Below are 21048 nucleotides of genomic sequence, written 5' to 3'. Positions count from 1 at the left end.
TAAAAACACGCACAGCTCAAGTACAATACGGTTCATATTCCGCCTACAAACACGCATAGCTTAAGCATAAAACGTTTATTATTCCGCTTCAAAACACGCACAGCTCAAGTACAATACGGTTCATATTCCGCTTAAAAACACGCACAGCTTAAGCATAAAACGTTTATTATTCCGCTTAAAAACACGCACAGCTTAAGCATAAAACGTTTATTATTCCGCTTAAAAACACGCACAGCTTAAGCACAATACGGTTCATATTCCGCCTACAAACACGCACAGCTTAAGCATAAAACGTTTATTATTCCGCTTAAAAACACGCACAGCTTAAGCACAAAACGGTTGATATTCCGCTTAAAAACACGTACAGCTCAAGTACAATACGGTTGATATTCCGCTTAAAAAGACGCACAGCTCAAGTACAATACGGTTCATATTCCGCCTACAAACACGCACAGCTTAAGCATAAAACGTTTATTATTCCGCTTAAAAACACGCACAGCTTAAGCACAAAACGGTTGATATTCCGCTTAAAAACACGTACAGCTCAAGTACAATACGGTTGATATTCCGCTTAAAAAGACGCACAGCTCAAGTACAATACGGTTCATATTCCGCCTACAAACACGCACAGCTTAAGCATAAAACGTTTATTATTCCGCTTAAAAACACGCACAGCTTAAGCACAAAACGGTTGATATTCCGCTTAAAAACACGCACAGCTTAAGCATAAAAAGTTTATTATTCCGCTTAAAAACACGCACAGCTTAGGGCAGAATCACATTGACAGTAAAATACTCACCGTCACCGTCAAAGCCCTCACCGTATTTCGTTAATTTTACGCATTTTCATTGCAATTCTTACGCAAATTCTCAATTACCGTATTACCTTATCTCATACTCGGTGTCACTAGGTGAAAATAGTATAAGAAAATTGAATAAATAAAACGAAAATGCGATAAACGGTAAGCAAAAAAAAACTAGGATTTTTTACTACAATTTTTCGTACAGTTTTTTTGCTCACCGTTTATCGCATTTTCGTTTTATTTCTTCAGTTTTCTTATTATTCAAACTCAAATCAAATCTTAATATGAGTAAATATAGAAATTTGTGGTTTATTTCTGAATTTAAAAAGTTAAATTTTATTTTATTTTCAAAAAAAAAAAAAAAGAATCAAATGCTACGAGTACTACTACTAATAAGTGATTAAAAAAGAACTGTCAAAGTATTGGTCAGCCGGGTTAATTTCAAAGAAATTTTGAGGAATTTAGAAATATAAACTAAAGTTAATTGTTTTAATTGGAATGGTCCGTATGCACAAATAGTCGATTTAGAATGAATAAAAAATTACAATTTCAGTCATATAGGACCCATTTTGCTAATCACTTCCAATTTTGCTGACCACTCAATTTTGTGTTTCTTGGAATTCCACTTCAACGTTTTTTTCTTGACAATTGTTCATTTTTACATAGAAGACCAAGTTTTTCCAATATTCAATATTCGTTGATTTTGACTCGCATTTAAAAATTTTCGCTCGAAGGTAATACAAAAATCATGGCGGATTCTCTAAGCTCATAGCTCATCCTTGTTTTAATGCCAGAAGTTTATCCTTAATTTTAGTAATTTTGTAGTGATACACCCTGTATCACCTAAATAATATTTTATAAATTAAGCAATTTGTCATTTCTTAGAGTCAGCAAAATTCGTAAAGTAAAATTATGCCAAATATTGTAGTTAGTTCCAATAAAGCACTCAGCTAAAGAAGTTGAGTCTCTTCAATTTTAGTCATAATGCAATTACGACAGTTGATGATTCAAGCGACAACGCACGACGTATGTGTGTTAGAGTTGAATGTATATGTGACGAATTGAGCCCAACAGACGCACGTTGGCAACGAGCACATCAATGAATGGTGGGAAAATGGTGTACGAATACGAACTCATGCTGTCATCACTATCTTGTATGTTTATATGTCATTTCTCAGATGATGACACACCAATATTGATTTTTTTTTGTCGTCGTAGGCCTTCTCTCTCTCTTGTGTGCTGACTTGCTTCACCATGCGATTGCGTCACAAAAGTCAGCCTGAAGTTGGTGAGATCGAAGTTGATTTCTGTGGCAGCTGCGTAGGGCCCCCTTTCAGCAAATCCCCACCAAAGACACTGGGAGCGCCCCCTATTACACACCAAAGCCACTCAATTCCTCTGGTGACCACACGGCAGAAGCGCCCCCTTCCATCTCGCTCTGTTTTTTTTTTTTCCTACCGGAAACCAACGGACAAAAAAAACCCAGAGCACGTGGGCAAAGAGAACCTCTTTCCCTCTCTGTTCCCCCTTCACGGAGCATCGCCCAAGAGATAGCGCCCCCCAAATTGCACGGCGGACAAATCCAATGAACGACAGAGTGGACCAGGGAAAGGGGCCAGGCTGTTTTGCTGGCTAAAAGGGGCGCTTCCAAGTGAAATTCAGTGCTAAATAGTCTTTTTTTTTCTTGTTATTTATTCATCTGCCAACTGTCAAAAAATGAGCCTTTAGAAGAGGCTCCTGTGGTTTTTTTTTCGTCTTCAATTTTACCTTCAATTGAAGAGAAAGTGTATCAAATTTGACGTGTAAAAACTTAAATCAGTGACATTTTCCAAATTCTGTCAAATTTTTTTTTGAAAATTTTTGACATTTTTTACGTTCAAAATGTCAAAAGTACCATAACCTCAAAATATTTTCAATTTTGCGTATTTTTTTTTAATAGGGAAACAGATTAAATGTAAGAAAAAAAATAAAAAGTGACCGTTGATCGGGCATATTGGCTGTTTTGGTGAATCTTTTTAAAAAAGATAGTGAACACAATTTAATCTAGTGTAAAGTAGTAAAAATAAATAAAATAGAAAAGCAAATAAAAAATTAAATTGAATTTTAAACATTTAAATATGGCGCTGAATCAGTGTAACTGTGATTTTTGTGAGCGGTGTGAGTTTGCGTGGGAAGTACAGCCAGATCCGGGTGACTGACCCCCCCCACACCATCATTACCATCATCAGAAACCATCATCAACAGCCAGATAGCCCAGCCTCCGGGGGAGCCGGTACCGCTAAAAGCGCCTCTCCCTCTTTTTAAAAAAAAAACAAAAAACAAAAAAATCTATTTATATTCAAAAAAAAGAAACGGACATTTTCAAAAAAAAAAAATTTAGAGAAAAAAGAAACCAAGGCTGGGTCACATGGAACTCCTTCAGCGCCTTCGAGGTCTCTGGCATCGAGATGACCTGCCACAGGATGTCACATCCTGTGACACTAATTCATGCCACAATCGCACTACACCCAACATCCAAGATACCATCGATCAAGTGGCTGAACTACTCAAAGGTAATGCATTTGCCCCACAAAACGGTTAAGTACGCGCTTAAAACACGCACAGCTCAATTTGAAAATGATTAAAATCTCGCTTGAAAACACGCACAGTTTAGTCATAAAACGGTTAAGTACGCGCTTAAAACACGCACAGCTCAATTTGAAAATGATTAAAATCGCGCTTGAAAACACGCACAGCTCAGTCATAAATCCAGGGGCATGACATGTCCTATGTTTCCCATCGGTGGCAGCCAAAATCCCGAAAGCCAAAATCCCGAATGTTGAAAATCCTGATAGGAATGAAATTATATGGAGGAAAATGTTTAGAATAATTTCCCAAGACACAGAAGATTTCCCTTTGCCTCCAACAAGCGCGGGTACAATCGTGGGAGTAGCTATAACACTTTTAAGAATTCGGTATTTTGGCTTTCGGGATTTTGGCCCTTTCGGGATTTTGACCGGGACCCGTTTCCCATATGTTTATATCGAGCCGAAAAAATCTTTGCAGTTTATTAGGTGTTTTTTGTCATTGTAGAATGATTTAGTAAATAATATTAATACAAAATAAAAGCCAATTTAATAACGAAAAGGCAACCGAAAACCCCAAATTGGCAACTTACGTGGTTTTGGAGATATTTCATAAAATGTATACGAAAACAGGGAGAAATTTACACTAAAATCGTTTACATTTTCCAGAGTTAATGTCACCCCTTTGGAATTAGCCAAAGGACTATTTATTATTATTATTATTGAGAACCGTTGAAACCGAATAAACGTCAAAAGAAACATGTACGTCAATGGTAAAAACGCTAAAAGAACAAACTTATTTTGACATTTATTCGGTTTCAACGGTTTTTGCACACTTAATTTTTTGCGATTTTGGGATATATACATATTTAGAATCGGCGTAATTTTGTTTATTAAACGCACTTGTGAAAAAGAAACTTTTATAAGCCCAATAAAAATTATTTTAAACAAAAATTATCGTAAGTGTCCTTAATTGAGAAAAATTTATCAGAATTTGTCGTAACTTCCAATTTTTGGTGCAGTCTGATTATTCACTTTTTAATTAATACAGATTTTTAAATCATTTTAATCAAACATAAATCCTCATGGCGGATTTTTTGCTAAGACTCTGATACAGTGATTCAATAAATTAGGTAAATAATAACAATTTTGTTTGAAACTCGATGAGAAAATTGATTCTGTAGATTAATTATGAACTAACGTGATGCATCTTGTTAATGAAAATTACTAAAATACAGTAAATAATTGTCAAAAGTACATTTTATTTTGGGGTTCCGATACGCGGGACAACCTTCCGATCCTAGGAACACTGACGATCACTGGTACATTTACCTTATAATGAAAAAATAAGTTAAGGGATACGTACCAATTAATGATCAAAAGTTTTATACTGAAAAACTCACGGTTTTGGACTACAAATTAAGTTCTAAAAAAATATACAAAATTCTACAAAAAGAGTATTTACATTTTCTTTAAATTTTAATCTCTCTGTTTACATCATCGTATAGAAAAATTTAAAAGAATTTAAAAAAAAATGACATTTTGTATATGAATCATAATATATATGTCCTTAAAAGATGCGAAAATCCAATTTATCACGCTTCTAAAAAATAGAGTTCATTTTATGTTAAAAATATTATTTTTGTATACAAAAAAGTTTATAATAGGGGAGACTGGGGCAAAAAGTCACAAAATAGATATTTTATTTTTTTACAAGCTACTCGAGCGCTTCAGAAATTTCTAATTAGCGCAGTTTTATAGGAAATTTACCGCTCTACAACTTTGTGAAAGTAATTTTCTTGAATTTTGTAAGGAAATACGTTTATCGAGCCATTTTCTAAAAGGTAATTTTGTGACTATTCTCAAAAATGCTGGGGCAAATAGTACCAGACATTGGGTATTATCATATTTTGCTTCGCTTCATTACAGGCTTTCGTAAATTTGAAAAAAAAATACCTAGAGGACATATTTTCATCAAAAATTTATTCATATACACCTTTGTAAAACACCGTTTTCTCTGCCAGAAAAGTGAGAAAACGAGAAAAGCGCTTTTCAAGCTATTTTAGAAAAAAAAACACACACAAAAGACTGCAAATCGTTTGACCAATGCAAACAACAAGCGGCGAGATATGATAATAACGTTTCTTTTTGCCGTGAAACATTAGAAATTGCTTCGCTTTTTCGTTACTTTTTGCTCTATACATTTTGTTACTTTTTACCCCAAGTGGCCATTTTTTATAAAAGGATTTCTGGAGAAAAGAACCATTGTGAAATTCTAAAATAGATAGCGGATTCGTATTCAAAAAATCCAAATTATTTAGAAAATATTCACCAGTGCATCAATTTTGGAAAATAAATAGGTAATAATTGTTATCTTCTGCAAGGAAAATATTTCAAAAATAGGATTAAAAATTTCAATATTTCTTATTTTCTAAATTCCTTGTTCGAATTCTAAGAAACGTACGACTTTGAAGAAGGTCTATGGAGGCTATCAATAGAAAAAAAATTTGAGCCGCTATCTTTTTTACCTTGGAAGATATTGAATTTTGAATTTTTCGATTTGTGACTTTTTGCCCCAGTCTCCCCTACTCAAAACCAAAAGAACCATATATATAATTATAGCAGATTTCTGCTTTAGACTACTTTAGTCGTTGTGTCAAAAATAAGAATTTCAGAACTTGAGTCGGAAATATTATATAAAAATAATCGTTTATATATTTTTTTTTTAAATTTTCAATGTCTGTATATTTTCCATTTTTTTTTTAATTCTTCACTTTTAGGTTTAGTCATTCCCTTATTAGCCCCGAGAGGTGTTTCCTTATTCTGGTCTAGAAATATCAAAAAAAAAAGTCAGGATATCTGCAAGGAAGCAGAAAATCGAAAATTCAAGATTTTTGACCAAAAATATCTAAGCTCAGGAGTTAACTGGGATCCTGCAAAAAAATATCCTAGATTTGGACATCCTTATAGTTTGTAATCATCCAGAAGAATCGAAATTTTATCGATTCTAAATAGTCTAAAAAATTGATATTTCCATGGGTACCCAGTGTCCCAAAGGAGACGAAAGAGTTAAGTAGTATCATTGAGTACTTTTTTTTATCAAAGTACTTTATGTTTAAGTTGAAAAAATATAGGTCACTCTAACAATAAGTATCTGCATCACCCTAAAAGACAAAAACAAAACCAACCAATTCAAACAAATCACATTTGTTCCATTTAAATTAATTTTTCTGAATAAAGAAATATTAAGTAACAATTTTCTGCGATATTTGTATTCCAGAGCGTCAAATTGCAGAATCATTTATGTTGACTCTGCAAATTACAAAGTACTATAATATAATGTATCACATAATAAAGTCAGTGTGAGAAAAGTAAAGGAGGAGAGAAATGTGTTTAAAAAAAAGAACAGAAAAATGAAGAGAAAAAAAAATGGACAACCTCGAGATAAGAGAATTGTGTATTTGTTGGCACATGTTTATAGTGCTTTTTATTACTTTTAGACAGACACGTCTGCTGTATTTAATTTTCTATTCATTAAAAATATATACACATTTTTTTTCTTCTTCTTTTTCTTTCTCCAATTTCGAGTGTTGGCTATTATTCAAGGTGATGGAATAAGTAATTGGAGGTCTTTACGTTATTAGTTTTATTGTTGATGCTTTGCTTTTTTGTTGTTTTTTTTGGAATATAGTTTTTGTTCTGTGATCAATTGTTTAGGATTTGGCAGAAAAAGAGTTAGGAAAAACAATTTAAAATTCTAGAAATAATTGAGTAATAATTGAATGTGTTGTGATAAAATTGATTTAGTTCGGTTTTTGGCGGGAAAGAAGATTTTTAGGCTGAAAAAAAAAAGTGCAATGGGTGCTGAAGACTTCAATGGAAAAATCTACAAAATTGACGGTAAAACATTAACATTGACAATAAATAAGTTATACTTGGCCTAGAGTATTTAAATCTTTAAAACAAGGGGGAGATATTTGGATAAAAACGTGTAGGGGAGACCGAGGAAGTTTGGGACACTTTTTCATGACTTGATTTTGAGAGAGTATTCCAAAAAAACCACGATAGTGTATTACAATTTTATGCGGTCTATAGGATACTTATGGATATTGACTTTATAAAAAGTACTCGATAGAACTTGGAAACAAGTGAGTTTTCTTGGAGAAGATAAAACATTTAACTTGACGCTTTGTCCCAAACCTCCCCGATTTGGGGCAGTATGGGACGCATTTTTTCTCGCATAATTTGCATTATTGGAGCACGTTAATTGATTTTTAATACTAGAATAAAAATATTTCTGATAGAAATAAAAATGTTTAATCTTTTATGTCATACTTAGAAATTAATATCAATTTTATTTGTAGGGGATGGTGGGGCAGTTTCACCCCTAAATTGCAAAATGGATTTTGAGACCATTTTGCAAAAAGATAATAAACAGAACGTCAGTTAAATCAGCATTTATCGTAACTTCATTTTTGGGGAAGTTACGACAAATTTCCATACAAAATTTTCAATAATCAGCATTTGCCGTAACTTCTTTTGCTTACTTGCGTGGCTTGTAATTTGCAGCAAAATTGCAATATTTCTCAATAAAACGTTTACAAACTCTTCCAAATATCGAAAGACAGTGCGAATAGTGTAACATGAAATCATTGTAATTCAATATTTGAGAGAAAAAAGTGAGAAAAAATCCCTACCCATCTGTCATTAATTCAAAACAAAACAAGCGACGTGGCGCACAAAATTTATTCAATAAAATTTATTAAATAAAAGCTTTTAGGAACAGGGATAACAGTATTATTGACTAATTTAGTCAAATAAAGGCGCTTATTATCACTAGAATAATTCAAATTGATATAATGCATTTTAGAAAATTGTCGTAACTTCCAGAATCTCCATACATTGGAAGATACGGCTTTATAAACGATGGAAGTTACGATAAAATATTATTGTGTTTCTTCTAACATATTTCTCAATATTGCAGCTTTTAAATAATTTTATAAAGATTTTCTCGAGTTAACTTACAGTTTATTAGTTCCACTTTCATTATTTTGACTCAAAAGTATCGCATTCGGGGGTCATTTTTAAGAAAAATAATGCTGAACTGAAAATTTCGTCTCCTGAAAAGTTGTCAAAAGGAAGTTACGACAAATGCTGATTTAACTGACGAGAAGTAAAACTTTGTATATTCTGTGAGTTACAGTTGAGTTTAGGGTTAATAAAAATAATAACAATAATCCTTTAATTTCATTAGTCTATTGTGGAGAAATTCATTTGACTTGAAAGGCAGAATGTGTGAAAGTCTCCCAATCCGGGGCAATTTCAAAAATAAAACGTGTTTATAGGAAATTTGCGATACCAGAATTGATTAAAATTAATATTTTGAAGTCTTCTAAGACTCTAAAACCTAAAAATATAATCAAACAAGAACTTTATAACAGAATTTGAATACTATTTGTTCATACAGAGAAAATAAAATATCGCCAAAGATTTTCAAGCCTATTTCTCATTAACTGAGCAATTTTCTTTAATTTTTTATACGAAAGAAATGTCTTTTGTAGTGCTAAGCCAATTCCGTACATTGTTGGATCATTATATCGCCTTAGAACATGACCTTTTTAATATAACAGTTTTATAATATTATTTTAAAGTCTCGAATTGTCATAATACTAAAAAAAAAGTTTACAATATCTTGCTGAAAACATTCTGAAAAGATATTATAACATTTAAATTTATCATTTTCAAGCACTTAAAAAAACACTGAAAGATTATTTTTTAAATTTTTTTAATTAACTTTTAAAAAATACTATTATCCATAATTTCGAACTTTATCGACAAAAACAGCTACAAAACGTTTTCAATGATCATTTTAACTTAATTTTAATTAAAAAAGTAAATTGTTAGACACTGGAAACTTCTCAGTGTGCTAGCATGAAACTGCCCCTCACGAAGTTTCGGAATTCAAATCAAAATTGTCAGAACCGTCTTAGATTTCATTCAACACTAACTGCCTTATAATAAACATAAAACCACTGGTAATTTAATACAATTATGTTACTTCGATAGCTAAGTGCAATCGTTTAGAGATTGTTCAAAATAAAACATTACAAAAAGTTTCATTTTATTGCAGTTTTATAAAATCAATTACAGAATTCAAACGAGAAGCGTCAAGAAATTATTTATTTTTATAAAAATGAGTCTCAGTTGTCTCTTCAATAACATAAAGGTTTTATCCCATTCCTTTCAAAAGTATAAGAAGAATATGCAAAAATTGAAACTGCCCCGTCGTTAAACTGCCTCACTCTCCCTTACATTAGAGTCATTTATTGTCAATCAATTATTTAAAGTATTTTCTTCTTATTTTCCATCTACCTTTCTTTGTTTTTTTTTTATTCTAAATATTGCAATCATGATCATCAAATTCCTCAGGCGAGTGGATTCTCTTAACCCATTCCTTACCATGGTATTATACATCATACGCAAATTGATTGATTTTAGATGATTTATTTCTGGGCAACTTTTATCCGAATTGCTGTCGGGAATGGATTTTTAGTAAATTTAATTCTTCAATTTCTTGAAAAAAAATAGTCCGACAGAGATAAAAATACATTTTTTTATTGTTTTCTCGCTTCGTGGAAAGTCATGCAAAATTTTTGCTCAAAATGGCGAATGGAAAATTCGACATTCCGTCGAATTTGTTAAAATTGACCTTCATCCTCTTTCCTGATTTGAATTCTGGTTGCCAATTTGTTTTATTGGATAGTTACTCTATCTAAATCAATAAAGTTTGTTTGTGAATTAGTGCACAGAATTTAAATTCAGTGACCGTTAAGACGTCTGTTTGACAGAGGCTCATCGCGCCATCATAATAGAAAAAAAAATTTCTTTTCAAAAAAAAATCATCTATTAATCTGTATGAAACTAATTCCAAAAATACGAACATTCTATCTCAAGTATTTCTGGTACATTGACTGTTAAAATTGTGCTTAAAAACACGCACAGCTCAAACAAAAAAAAACGGAGAAAACTACGATTAAAACCATACACAGTTCAAACAAAAAGCGGATAAAATTGCACTTACGCACAGCTTAGTCATAAAACTGTTAAGATGGCGCTTAAAAATACGCATAGCTCAAACATAAAATGGTAAATGCGCTTAAAAACACGCACATTTCAGTTATAAAACGGTTTAGAATGCGCTTTTTTTTAGCGCAATCTTAATCGTTTTAAGATTGAGCTGTGCGTGATTTTAAGCTCAATCTTAACCGTTTTAGGATTAAGCTGTGCGTGTTTTTAAGTGCTATATTAACCATTTTATGATTGAGTTGTTTCTTATTTTAAGCTTAATATATAAATAAAAATTTAATAATGCATTTATCATGGGAAAAAACAGGGAGGTGACATTAGATCTGAAAAATGCGACCAGTTTTAGTGTACATTTTTTTCTGTTTTCGTACACATTTCACGAGATATCTTCAAAACTACGTATGTTGCCAATTTGGGGTTTTCGGTTGCTTCTTCGTTATTAAATTGGCTTTTATTTTGTATTAGTATTTTTTGCTAATTCATTCTACAATGACAGAAAACAGCTGATAAACTCAAAAGTTTTTTGGCGCGCTAGAAACATATGGGAAACACGGGAAATGTCATGCCCCTGGAAAAAAAATGATGTTTCCATTTGGAGTAGCGAGAAATTTCCATTTGGAGCAGGTTTTGAATTAGCTTAATCTACCCTTGCTAATTAATGCCTTTCTAAAAGTCCTTAATTGAGGACTTATCATATATATTAAATTAAATATATTAAATTATATTAAATGTCACCTATATCTCCCCTGAAATATTTTATGTTCTTTTTCTTTCTAATTGTTATCCTAGGTACCAGAGAGGATACATCTGATGATACAGGCTGTCATTTTGGTGTTCTCAATGGTGGAACAGAGGAAGAAATGTCAATAACAGGTTACCGTATCTGTCGTTTTCGTACAGCCATCTATTGGTGTCTTGTGGTCCTAAGTGCTGGTATCTTGCGTCTTATAATGCATTGGTGGCAACACTGGCTCCTCCTGGCCACCCATACAACCTGTCCCCTAGCTCATGCCCATCGGGTGCTAGTCCGTGAGCTGTATCAGGGAAAATATGTGATAAATTTTGTCTGTGACATTGTAACCCTAACACCACAGACAGCTGTCAATAATCAACGTCAATGGTCAACCTATACAGCACCAGGTGATCTCGATATTCTACCCCTTGAATTATCTGTACCAAGTGGTGGTGGTGCCTATGTGCAATGTGACAGCATTAGATTTTTTCGTTGCAAACAACTCCGATACCTGTGGCGACCTCAATTGGGGGCCTTTGTGAGGCTAGATGGACTAGAAGATGGTGTTAGTAGTGTGGCATTGCATAGGCACAGGGGTCTCAATGCCACAGAACAACGCAGGAGGCGTCTGGTGTATGGACCAAATGAAATTGACATTCCTGTCAAAGGTGTCCTAACCCTACTCTTTCTCGAAGTTCTCAATCCATTCTATGTCTTTCAGATATTTTCAGTATGCCTCTGGTTTTCCTACAATTATATCTGGTGAGTTATATATTTGTTTTTTTTTTTTAAATTTATTTTTTGTCCTCTTTGCTTGTAATATTATGGTGTAAATAAAGAAGGTGACGAAAATTTTTGACAGCATGTAAAATGGCGTCATGTGGTCGCTTTTTAAATATTGTTCGTTGAAGGTAGTCGCTTTGTGGTCGTGCTGGAAGTTTTCAAAAATATCATTGAAAATTAAAAAAAAAAAAACATATTCTGAGCACCAATATTTACTTAGAAAATTGTCAACAGAAACCAAGGAAGGAAAGTACAAGAAAATTATGTAAATCCAAATGACTTTAATAGAAATATTTACAATAAATAGATATTTCCAACGATAAAACATAAAATTTCATCACTTGAAAGACATTTGAAGTCTCAATGAACATTAGAAAACTCACTTTCAGTAAATTAATACAGATATTACTCAGAATTTCTCAATTATTCACAAATTTAACACTATTTTTCACTCCCACAACATTCTGTTTACCTTTTGTGCTGTCAATTTGAAAGCAATCGACCAGAAAAAGCAACCACATGCCGCCATTTTTTCTATTTTCGAAGAAGAAGAAGAAGGAGCAATTTTTTGTCACTGTAGTATAAGGTCTGAAAATGTAGAAGTCAATGTGAGAGAGTGCTCCGAGAGAGAGAAAGAGATCCTCTTGGAGGGGGTTTGAGAGCGTGGCTATAAAAGAGCGAAGGATGCTGCCATCTTCCTCTTTGCCGCCCAGCCCTCAACAGATTAGTTCGTCAAGTCAAGTCAAGTGTCGCAATAAAAGCTTTTTCCTCAAGTCACAGTGTTTACTTCCGGTTTTCTAATAACGCGTGTCCACTCGAAATACGTCAGTCACCTTCTTTACTTACCATGCTTGTAATATATAATTTATCTTTTTGAATTGCTCCATTCGTTAGGTACGCCATTGTTATTGTGGCAATGTCTGTATTTGGCATAACAATGTCTGTCATTCAGACACGTCGCAATCAGAAGGCACTGATGAGTACAGTTGGCACGACAGATTGGATTGGTGTTTGTCGTGACAATGGGACCAGTGAGAGGCTAGAGACGCGTCTTCTTGTACCCGGTGATGTCCTAGAAGTACCACCAACTGGTTGCCATATGCAATGTGATGCTGTTCTCCTATCTGGCAATGCAATTTTGGATGAGAGTAGCCTTACCGGTGAATCTGTACCAGTTACAAAGACACCAGTACCATGTCGACGTGATTTGGTATTTAGTGCAAAAGAACATGCACGTCATATGCTATTTACTGGTACCAAAGTCATTCAGACACGTTACATTGGATCTGAACGTGTTCTGGCACTTGTTGTTAATACAGGAAATTCAACTGTTAAAGGTGGATTAATCCGGAGTATACTCTATCCACCGCCAGTTGATTACAAATTCGAGAGGGATTCCTATCAATTTGTTAAACTTTTGGGTGTTATTGCAGCCATTGGATTTCTCTATACTCTCGTAACTAAGGTACATTGCATCAATTTATCTTTTCAATCTGGCAAACAAAAGTAAACACTCCTTCCTATTGTAGATTGTTCGTGGTGTTTCAGCCACAAAGATCGCCATTGAGAGTCTAGATCTCATTACAATTGCCGTCCCACCTGCCCTACCAGCCGCCATGACAGTTGGTCGTATGAATGCCCAGCAGCGTCTCAAGAAGAAGGCCATCTATTGCATTTCACCACGAAGTATCAATGTATCTGGTAGTATTGATTGTGTTTGCTTTGACAAAACGGGTACACTGACCGAAGAGGGTTTGGATATGTGGGGTGTTGTACCGGCTGATGGTTCTGGTACTAATTTAGCAGCACCACTTCGTGATGTATCACGCCTACCACCTGGTCATCTGCTGAGTGGTATGGTAACGTGTCATTCGATAACGGTAATGTGTGGTGAATTGAAGGGGGATCCATTGGATTTGAAAATGTTCGAGGCTACCGGATGGATACTTGAAGAGGCAAATGTTGAGGATCATTCAAAGTATGATTTACTCTTTCCAACTGTCGTACGACCTCAAGATGGTGCAGAGGGTGAAGCAATTGGGATTGTAAGGAGTTTTCCCTTTACCAGTACACTTCAGCGAATGTCAGTGGTCACCAGAGGTCTCTCAGATAATCACTTTACAGCCTACTGCAAAGGATCCCCCGAAATGATTCATACACTCTGTCAACAGGTACGTACACTGCCCCAGCAGCGCCAGCAGCAAATAGTAAAACTTACATTTAAGTGATACAGTAGACTCTCACTCAATCGGCTCTTTCTCAATCGGGCGTCAAATTTTGTTGACAGTTTTCACGCTTAATTATGAAGCTAATTCGCTCAAATTCGCTGTAGTTCTTCCTATTTTCTCGTGATTCTTTATAATTGAGCGCTTTTTGTGGAATTTACAAAGGCTTTGACGCTCAATTCTATCGCTAAACCGGATGACATTTTGCCCCATATTCCCGATTGAGAGAGAGTCTACTGTAAGTGACATGTAAGGCTCAGTGTAAGCCTTACTTTTGAACGATCTATAAGCCGTACGAAAGCTTTGCAATTGTATTGCTTTCAAAATGACTAACAACGTCAGTTAAATCAGCATTTTGTCGTAACTTTATTTTTGCGATTTTGTGATATATACATTTTTGGAATCTGCGTAATTTTGTTTATTAAACTAACTTGAGAAAAAGAAAAACTTCTAAACCTCAATTAAAAATTATTTTAAATAAAAATTACACTTACTAGATTGAATTTGATAAAATTTATGAGAATTTCTCGTAACTTTCTCGTAACTATCACAATAATATGCATTCGATTTTCAACATTTATCGTAACTTCTGATGCTCAGAGAAACTACGTGAAATTTGAAGCGATATTGTAATTCATCTCAAGAAAATAATTATAATTTTTTTTTTTAAAGACTCGAAGAGAAATTTAAAATTACAAATATAAATCATTTTATTCATCATAAATTATTTTATTCATCATATAAATCATCAACAAAACACGCACAGCTGAATTTGAAAATGATTAAGATCGCGATTAAAAACACGCACAGCTCAGTCATAAAACCAGGTGCGTGACATTTCCTATGTTTCCCATATGTTTCTAGCGAGCCGAAAAAACTTTTGGGTTTATTAGCTGTTTTCTGTGATTGTAAAATAAATTAACACATAATAGTAATAAAAAATAAAAGCCAATTTAATAACGAAGATGCAACCGAAAACTCCAAATTGGCAACCTACGTAGTTTTGGAGATATCTCGTGAAATGTCTAAGAAAACAGGGAGAAATTTACACTAAAATCGGTTACATTTTCCAGAGTTAATGTCACCCCCCTGGCTTTCCCTGTAGCCGATCGGCCGCAAAATTTCACAGTAACGGAAAAATCCATGGAATTTATCTTGTATTTTATTATTAGTTATCAGATATTAGGGTTGGAAGTGGTGTACGGTTGAAAATGAAGTGCTTGGAAGTATTTGGAAGTGGAAGTGCCCGATTATAAAGTCTTTTCTGCCTAGGGTAGAGTCAGTACTTTTTCGCCAGTAAGCACTTTTTCGCCACCTACAAATAAAATCACTTTTTAAGGGAATTATGAGCTCATGGAACTACGAAATGAGTATTACTATTTCATGATCTCTAGTCTAACGCATCAAAAAAAACAATATCAGGCTCTTTACCGACTAGATTTTGCAAGTTATTAAAAGAAATTCTCAACAAGATGTACAAGATGAACATTATTTTGTGTTTTTGCTATAGAGTATTTGATATTTTTCACTGAAACTCAATCTCTTATTAACTAAAATTTGTTGTAATATCATTTCTAATAATGTTTTTTTGTTTAATTAATGAAATTCGGATGTGGTGAAAAGGGCTTACTTTCTTCGGTTGTGTAAGTACTTGAACGAACTAAGTTGTATGTAAAATAACACGCAGCTCAATCACGAAATGGTTTAAATTGCGCTTACAATTACGCACAGCTTAATTGGAAAAGGTTTAAGAACGCGTTTAAGAACATGCACAGCTAAATCGTAAAACTGTAGGGATTTGGCTTAAAAACACGCACAGCTTAATCGTAAAACGGTATATGAGCTTTAAATCACGCATAGCTCAATCATAAAACGGTAAAGATTTCAACTGTTGTATAATTGAGCAGTGTATGTTTTTAAGCGTATTCTTAATCATTTTATTATTAAGCTGTGCGTGTTTTAAGCGCATCCTTAACTGCTTTATGACTAAGCTGTGCGTATTTCTAAGCGCGATCTTAATCGTTTTAAGATTCAGCTGTGCGTGTTTTTAAGCGCGATCTGAACGGTTTTATGACTGAGCTGTACGTGATTGTAAGCGCATTCCGAAAAACTGACCTAAGGATGTTTTTTTTTATTCTTTTAGAATATGATTTACAGAACATGTAACTAAACATTATTTCATCCTTATACATTAACCTCAATTCATGTTTAAAAAATGGAAGTTAAAAAGTGGAAAAGGATATTTTTATATAACAGGATTCCAAATTTTAAATGTTTTTTTTTACAGCGACAAAAATTATATAAATGTTCATTCTACAAGAAAAAAAATTTTTTAAAACTAAAGTCGGAAATATCCAAAAAATATGCAAAAATACAAATATGCAAATAAACATGAAATATGTCAAAATATACATTTTAAATAGGGTTTATTAAAACCACAATAGCCCAATTCGTGAAGGTAGGAGGGTCAAATAGAGCCTCAGAGCGTTTAATAACAACATGCAAATACATATTTTTTTGTCAGCTCTAGTGATTAGTAAGGCTTAAATACACTAACATGTAAAAGTTATGTAGGGCATCTTTTTGCTGCTGGGTCCTAATCACCTTTATTAAGATTCTCTTATTTCTTAATTCCTTTTTCCAATATTTATATTTTGCAGACTTCCATTCCGAAGGATTTTCATCATAAACTCGATATATTTGCCCAACAAGGATACCGAATAATAGCAGTTGCCTTCAAGCCATTGGACAAAAAAGTATCGTATGCCCGATTGCAGAGACTGAGTCGGGAGAGTGTTGAGCAGGAATTGACATTTTTGGGTTTTGTCATATTGGAGAATAGGCTAAAAGGGGACACAACAACGGTCATTAGTAGTTTAATGCGTGCCAATATTAGAACTGTAATGGTGACAGGTGATAATATCTTGACAGCTGTATCTGTGGCAAAGGATTGTGGTATGATACCAGGACATCAGAGTGTCATAATGGTTAATGTCAGATGGAATAGTGATTCATGGGAATTGTACTACAATCTAACAAATAGTAGTAGTAGTGGTGGATGGAGAAGTGGTAGTCAGAGTGGTACAAATAATTGTCTACCACATGATTCAATTGATTCACTCTATACAGCTGATACATGTACCACAACTCATACAACTCTAACTGGTCAAGATGTTGAATGTGGTGGTGTTCGTGAGGATTTTGATGGTGATACAATGTTACCACCTGAATTACCATCAAATAACTATAGATTTGCAATGACAGGAAAGACATGGCAAGTTGTAAGGCAATACTATCCGGAACTCATTGAACGTTTTGCAACACGTGGTGTTGTCTTTGCCAGAATGTCACCAGAACAGAAACAGAGTTTAGTGGTTGAACTACAATCATTGGGATACTATGTGGCAATGTGTGGTGATGGGGCAAATGATTGTGGTGCCCTCAAGACGGCACATACGGGAATTAGTTTGAGTGAAGCTGAAAGTAGTGTTGCATCACCATTTACATCGAGATTACCAACCATTGCGTGTGTATTGGATGTTATCCGTGAAGGTAGAGCAGCTCTGGTAACGAGTTTTGGCATTTTCAAATATATGGCAGCATATTCACTTGTACAATTTTCATCTGTACTCATTCTCTACTCAATTGATTCAAATCTAACGGATTTGCAGTATTTGTACATCGATCTCTTCATCATCAGCATCTTTGCCTTCTTCTTTGGCAAAACCGATGCCTATGCTGGGGATTTGGTTAAGCAAACACCACAAAATTCCCTAATATCAATATCACCGTTAATATCACTAGCTCTGCATCTGATCATCAGCATTGCCTTCCAGGTAATTAGTAACTTTGTCCCATGATGTAACGAACTATAAAGAAGGTGTGCTTACAACTTTAGCGGTGGAAGTATTGGGGTTTTTGAAATTGTGAAATTAACAGTCACTTCTGAAAAGTTGTTAAAACCCTCAGATTTCGATACAATACGGCTCGTTTTCCTTCCAAATTCAATAATTTATTCTAAGTGAGGCTTATTAATTCTCAATTTGTGAGTTTTTTCCTTTAAAACTGCACAATTTCAAAAGAAGCTCGTCTGAGAAATGGTGCACCGAACCCCGCAATTTGCCTAAACACAAGTATATTTTGATTCTCCAATAGTGTCTTGGATAAAAGGTAAATGGAACTCTATTTGAACAAAAAGTCGTTGATGTTCGAAGAATTAAAGCTCAATTTAAGAATTAAAGCCCTGTGGACCGGTTGGGGTTGCCGCGGTACTGGGGCACCGGCTCCTGTGAGATACGCCAGGATTTTCTTGTCACTATGTTTTATTACTAGATGCCTCAATGTGGAATGATTTTTTTTTTGTTTTATTTATTTATTTTTTCACGTAAGTGTGACCTTTTGTCCACTTTGGGGCTGATGCCCTAATCCATGGCTCACAGCTCGGTCAGAGCTAGCCATTTTCCTCTCACAATGCTTGTTAGGGCACTATTATACAGAGCAGTATTAACTGTTGTTTTTTTTTCATTTTCGTAACATGATTCATTATATATTTCGAATTTTCTTACTAAATTTTCGAACAAGATATATCAAATATCACAGTAAAAAGCTGGCAAAAGGGTTACTTAGTGATTATGGAGTAATTAAGTAATAGGACAAGAACAGCAAGAGTCGTTGTTCTGCTTTTTTCCTCACAACAATGTGAAGACCGTCACATGTTGACACTTGAGCACTTCGAAATTCGAACAGGATGTATCTCAGCCACCTTGCGGAATTATCAAGAAGTAAGAAAGTCTCTTTTTTGGATCTTCAAATAGATTTTCGAATTTTTCAAGATCTACTTCTGCACGGAAAGATTAGGCTCAATACGGTTCGTTTTCCTTCCAAAATTTCTGAGTATTTTCCTTTCAAATAGCACAATTTCCAAAGAATCTCATCTGACAAATGGTGCACCGAATCCCCGCAATCCTTCACAAAAAAAAAACGTCACATATGCAACGGAATTCTAAATTTTCACAATAGTGAAGGTTCTAGAACCTTTTAAACACCTTTTTAGAACACAATTTACAACATAAAACCTCAAAATCACTTCATTCTACCAGAAAAAACAAAATGAACACAAAAAAATACAGGAAATTTGACACTTTGGAGGTGTGACACTAAAAACTTTCAGCGGCGGCTGTCAAAATTATATTTTTGTCATCCGGCTATGCATACAGTAGACTCTTCGATATCCGGCTGACTGGGGGACAAAATGACATTTAGTTTTTTTGAATGATCAACGGTTTTCCTATTTTGTGCAGTGTGAATTTCTTTTCTGTCTGACAAAGAAAAAGAGAATTTTCTTCATGGTGTGCTTATGTTTCATTTTTTATCACAATTATGTATTAAAAACTTCGATACAATGTTAATAATACTTTAATTCACTCTGGACAAACTTCATGTTTAGTGAAAATAATTTTGAATATATCAACCGCCAGTGTTTGGCAGCTGTCACCCGGATATCGAAGTGCTGGATATCGAAGCTTTTAGCGCAATTTAGCTTTTCCGCCGCTAAAATATTTCGACGCACACCACTGAAATTGACAGCAAAATGTCGTTAGAATCAGAATTGACAGAGACAAAAGATATCATGTTGTCACTATCTATGTAGTGAGCACACCTTCTTAGTTCCGTTACACCATGACTTTCTCCTTATTTTGCACTTCCTTAGCCTTACAGTATCCTTTTTTTCTATTTTTATTTTTTGTATAGGTATTTGCCTGGTATCACCTTCGGGCTCAGCCGTGGTTTGTGCCATTCAATGTGACAGCCCAACAATCGGAATTTGATCATGGTTGCCTGGAGAATTTTACAATATTTGGCATATCGTGCTTCCAGTATATAATATTGGCATTTGTCTTCAGTAAAGGTGCCCCCTATCGACGATCAATTGTCACAAATTATGGCTTCCTAACGGCCATGATGGCAAATACAATATTTAGTTTGATTGTTGTCATATGGCCACCAGATGGCATTGCACATCTCCTTGAACTTGTAATACCACCTGACATTAATTTTCGCCTGACATTGGTGGCATGTGGTGCATGTCACTGGCTCTTGGCAATCCTGGTGGAATCTGTTCTGGTCGAAATGGTTATTGGGGGTAAATTACGGATGCGTTGGCACAAAATAGACAAATCCCATCGAAAGTATCTCATGGTTGAGCATTTTCTACGTCAAACACCATCATGGCCGCCATTGACAGTTTTGGCGCCATTTGCCGGAGCAACACCAACAAGTACGGGCGGTGGTACGGCCATTGAAAGTACACCAAATTCACCGACTTCCTATGCCCAAATTGGTGCCCATGCAGCCTACGACAGATCCAGTTGCCTGCTCAATCTCTTCCCCGGACAACCACCAAACAATCAACTGTCGACGCCATCGTGATGGCGTCGATCAAAATCTTGTAAATCAATCCAAATGCTAAATAAATACAATTGTAGCATATTAACTCGACCTAAATTACAGTAGACTCTCTCTCAATCGGGCATTTGGGGCAAAAAATTCCACAAAAAGTGCTCAATTGTAAAGAATGACGATAAAATAGGAAGAACTACAGCGAATTTGAGCGAATTACCTTCATAATTAAACGCGAAAATTATCAACAAAATTTGTCGCCCGATTGAAAATGAGTCGATTGAGCGAGAGTCTACTGTAACTTAGAAAAAAGTTTCTTTTACTAATGGCGCACCTAGCGGTAATTCTACGAATTTCTCATGTTGATGGGCACTATAAAAATTCCGAGCTTTGTAGATGACATTTCTCACTCCTCAAATTTGAACAATATTTTCAAAAACGTAACGGAATTCATAT

The 21048-nt window shown here is 34.5% G+C and overlaps 1 protein-coding gene across 5 annotated transcripts; it reads left to right on the top strand.

The window, feature by feature from the left end:
* The first annotated feature begins 1879 nt into the window (after nucleotides 1-1879).
* Nucleotides 1880-20682, top strand: LOC129808726 (polyamine-transporting ATPase 13A3). 5 transcript variants are annotated; one of them, XM_055858513.1, is made up of 7 exons: nucleotides 1880-1956; nucleotides 2021-3354; nucleotides 11242-11947; nucleotides 12863-13433; nucleotides 13498-14139; nucleotides 16854-18029; nucleotides 19945-20682. In XM_055858513.1, exons 2-7 carry the CDS (start codon nucleotides 3210-3212, stop codon nucleotides 20620-20622), a joined length of 3918 nt encoding a protein of 1305 aa, XP_055714488.1. In that variant the 5' UTR covers nucleotides 1880-1956; nucleotides 2021-3209; the 3' UTR covers nucleotides 20623-20682. The 5 variants fall into 5 exon arrangements, with proteins under 5 accessions (XP_055714488.1, XP_055714490.1, XP_055714491.1 ...); XM_055858515.1 differs by lacking the exon at nucleotides 1880-1956 and having other exon boundaries at nucleotides 2026-2090; nucleotides 2742-3354; XM_055858516.1 differs by lacking the exon at nucleotides 1880-1956 and having other exon boundaries at nucleotides 2027-2122; nucleotides 2742-3354.
* The last annotated feature ends 366 nt before the right edge of the window (nucleotides 20683-21048 follow it).

The sequence above is a fragment of the Phlebotomus papatasi genome, chromosome 5 (genome assembly GCF_024763615.1).
Source record: "Phlebotomus papatasi isolate M1 chromosome 5, Ppap_2.1, whole genome shotgun sequence".
Taxonomy (NCBI): Eukaryota; Metazoa; Arthropoda; class Insecta; order Diptera; family Psychodidae; genus Phlebotomus; species Phlebotomus papatasi.
This window is presented reverse-complemented; position numbering and strand designations above follow the sequence as displayed.

What these genes read in the sequence shown, in the direction of transcription:
- LOC129808726 (XM_055858513.1), top strand. Translation starts at nt 3,210, where the DNA reads ATGGAACTCCTTCAGCGCCTTCGAGGTCTCTGGCATCGAGATGACCTG. An exon ending in TTTTCCTACAATTATATCTG is followed by an intron (nt 11,948 to 12,862) that starts GTGAGTTATATA and finishes TCCATTCGTTAG; the next exon opens with GTACGCCATTGTTATTGTGG. An exon ending in TCATCAGCATTGCCTTCCAG is followed by an intron (nt 18,030 to 19,944) that starts GTAATTAGTAAC and finishes TTTTTTGTATAG; the next exon opens with GTATTTGCCTGGTATCACCT.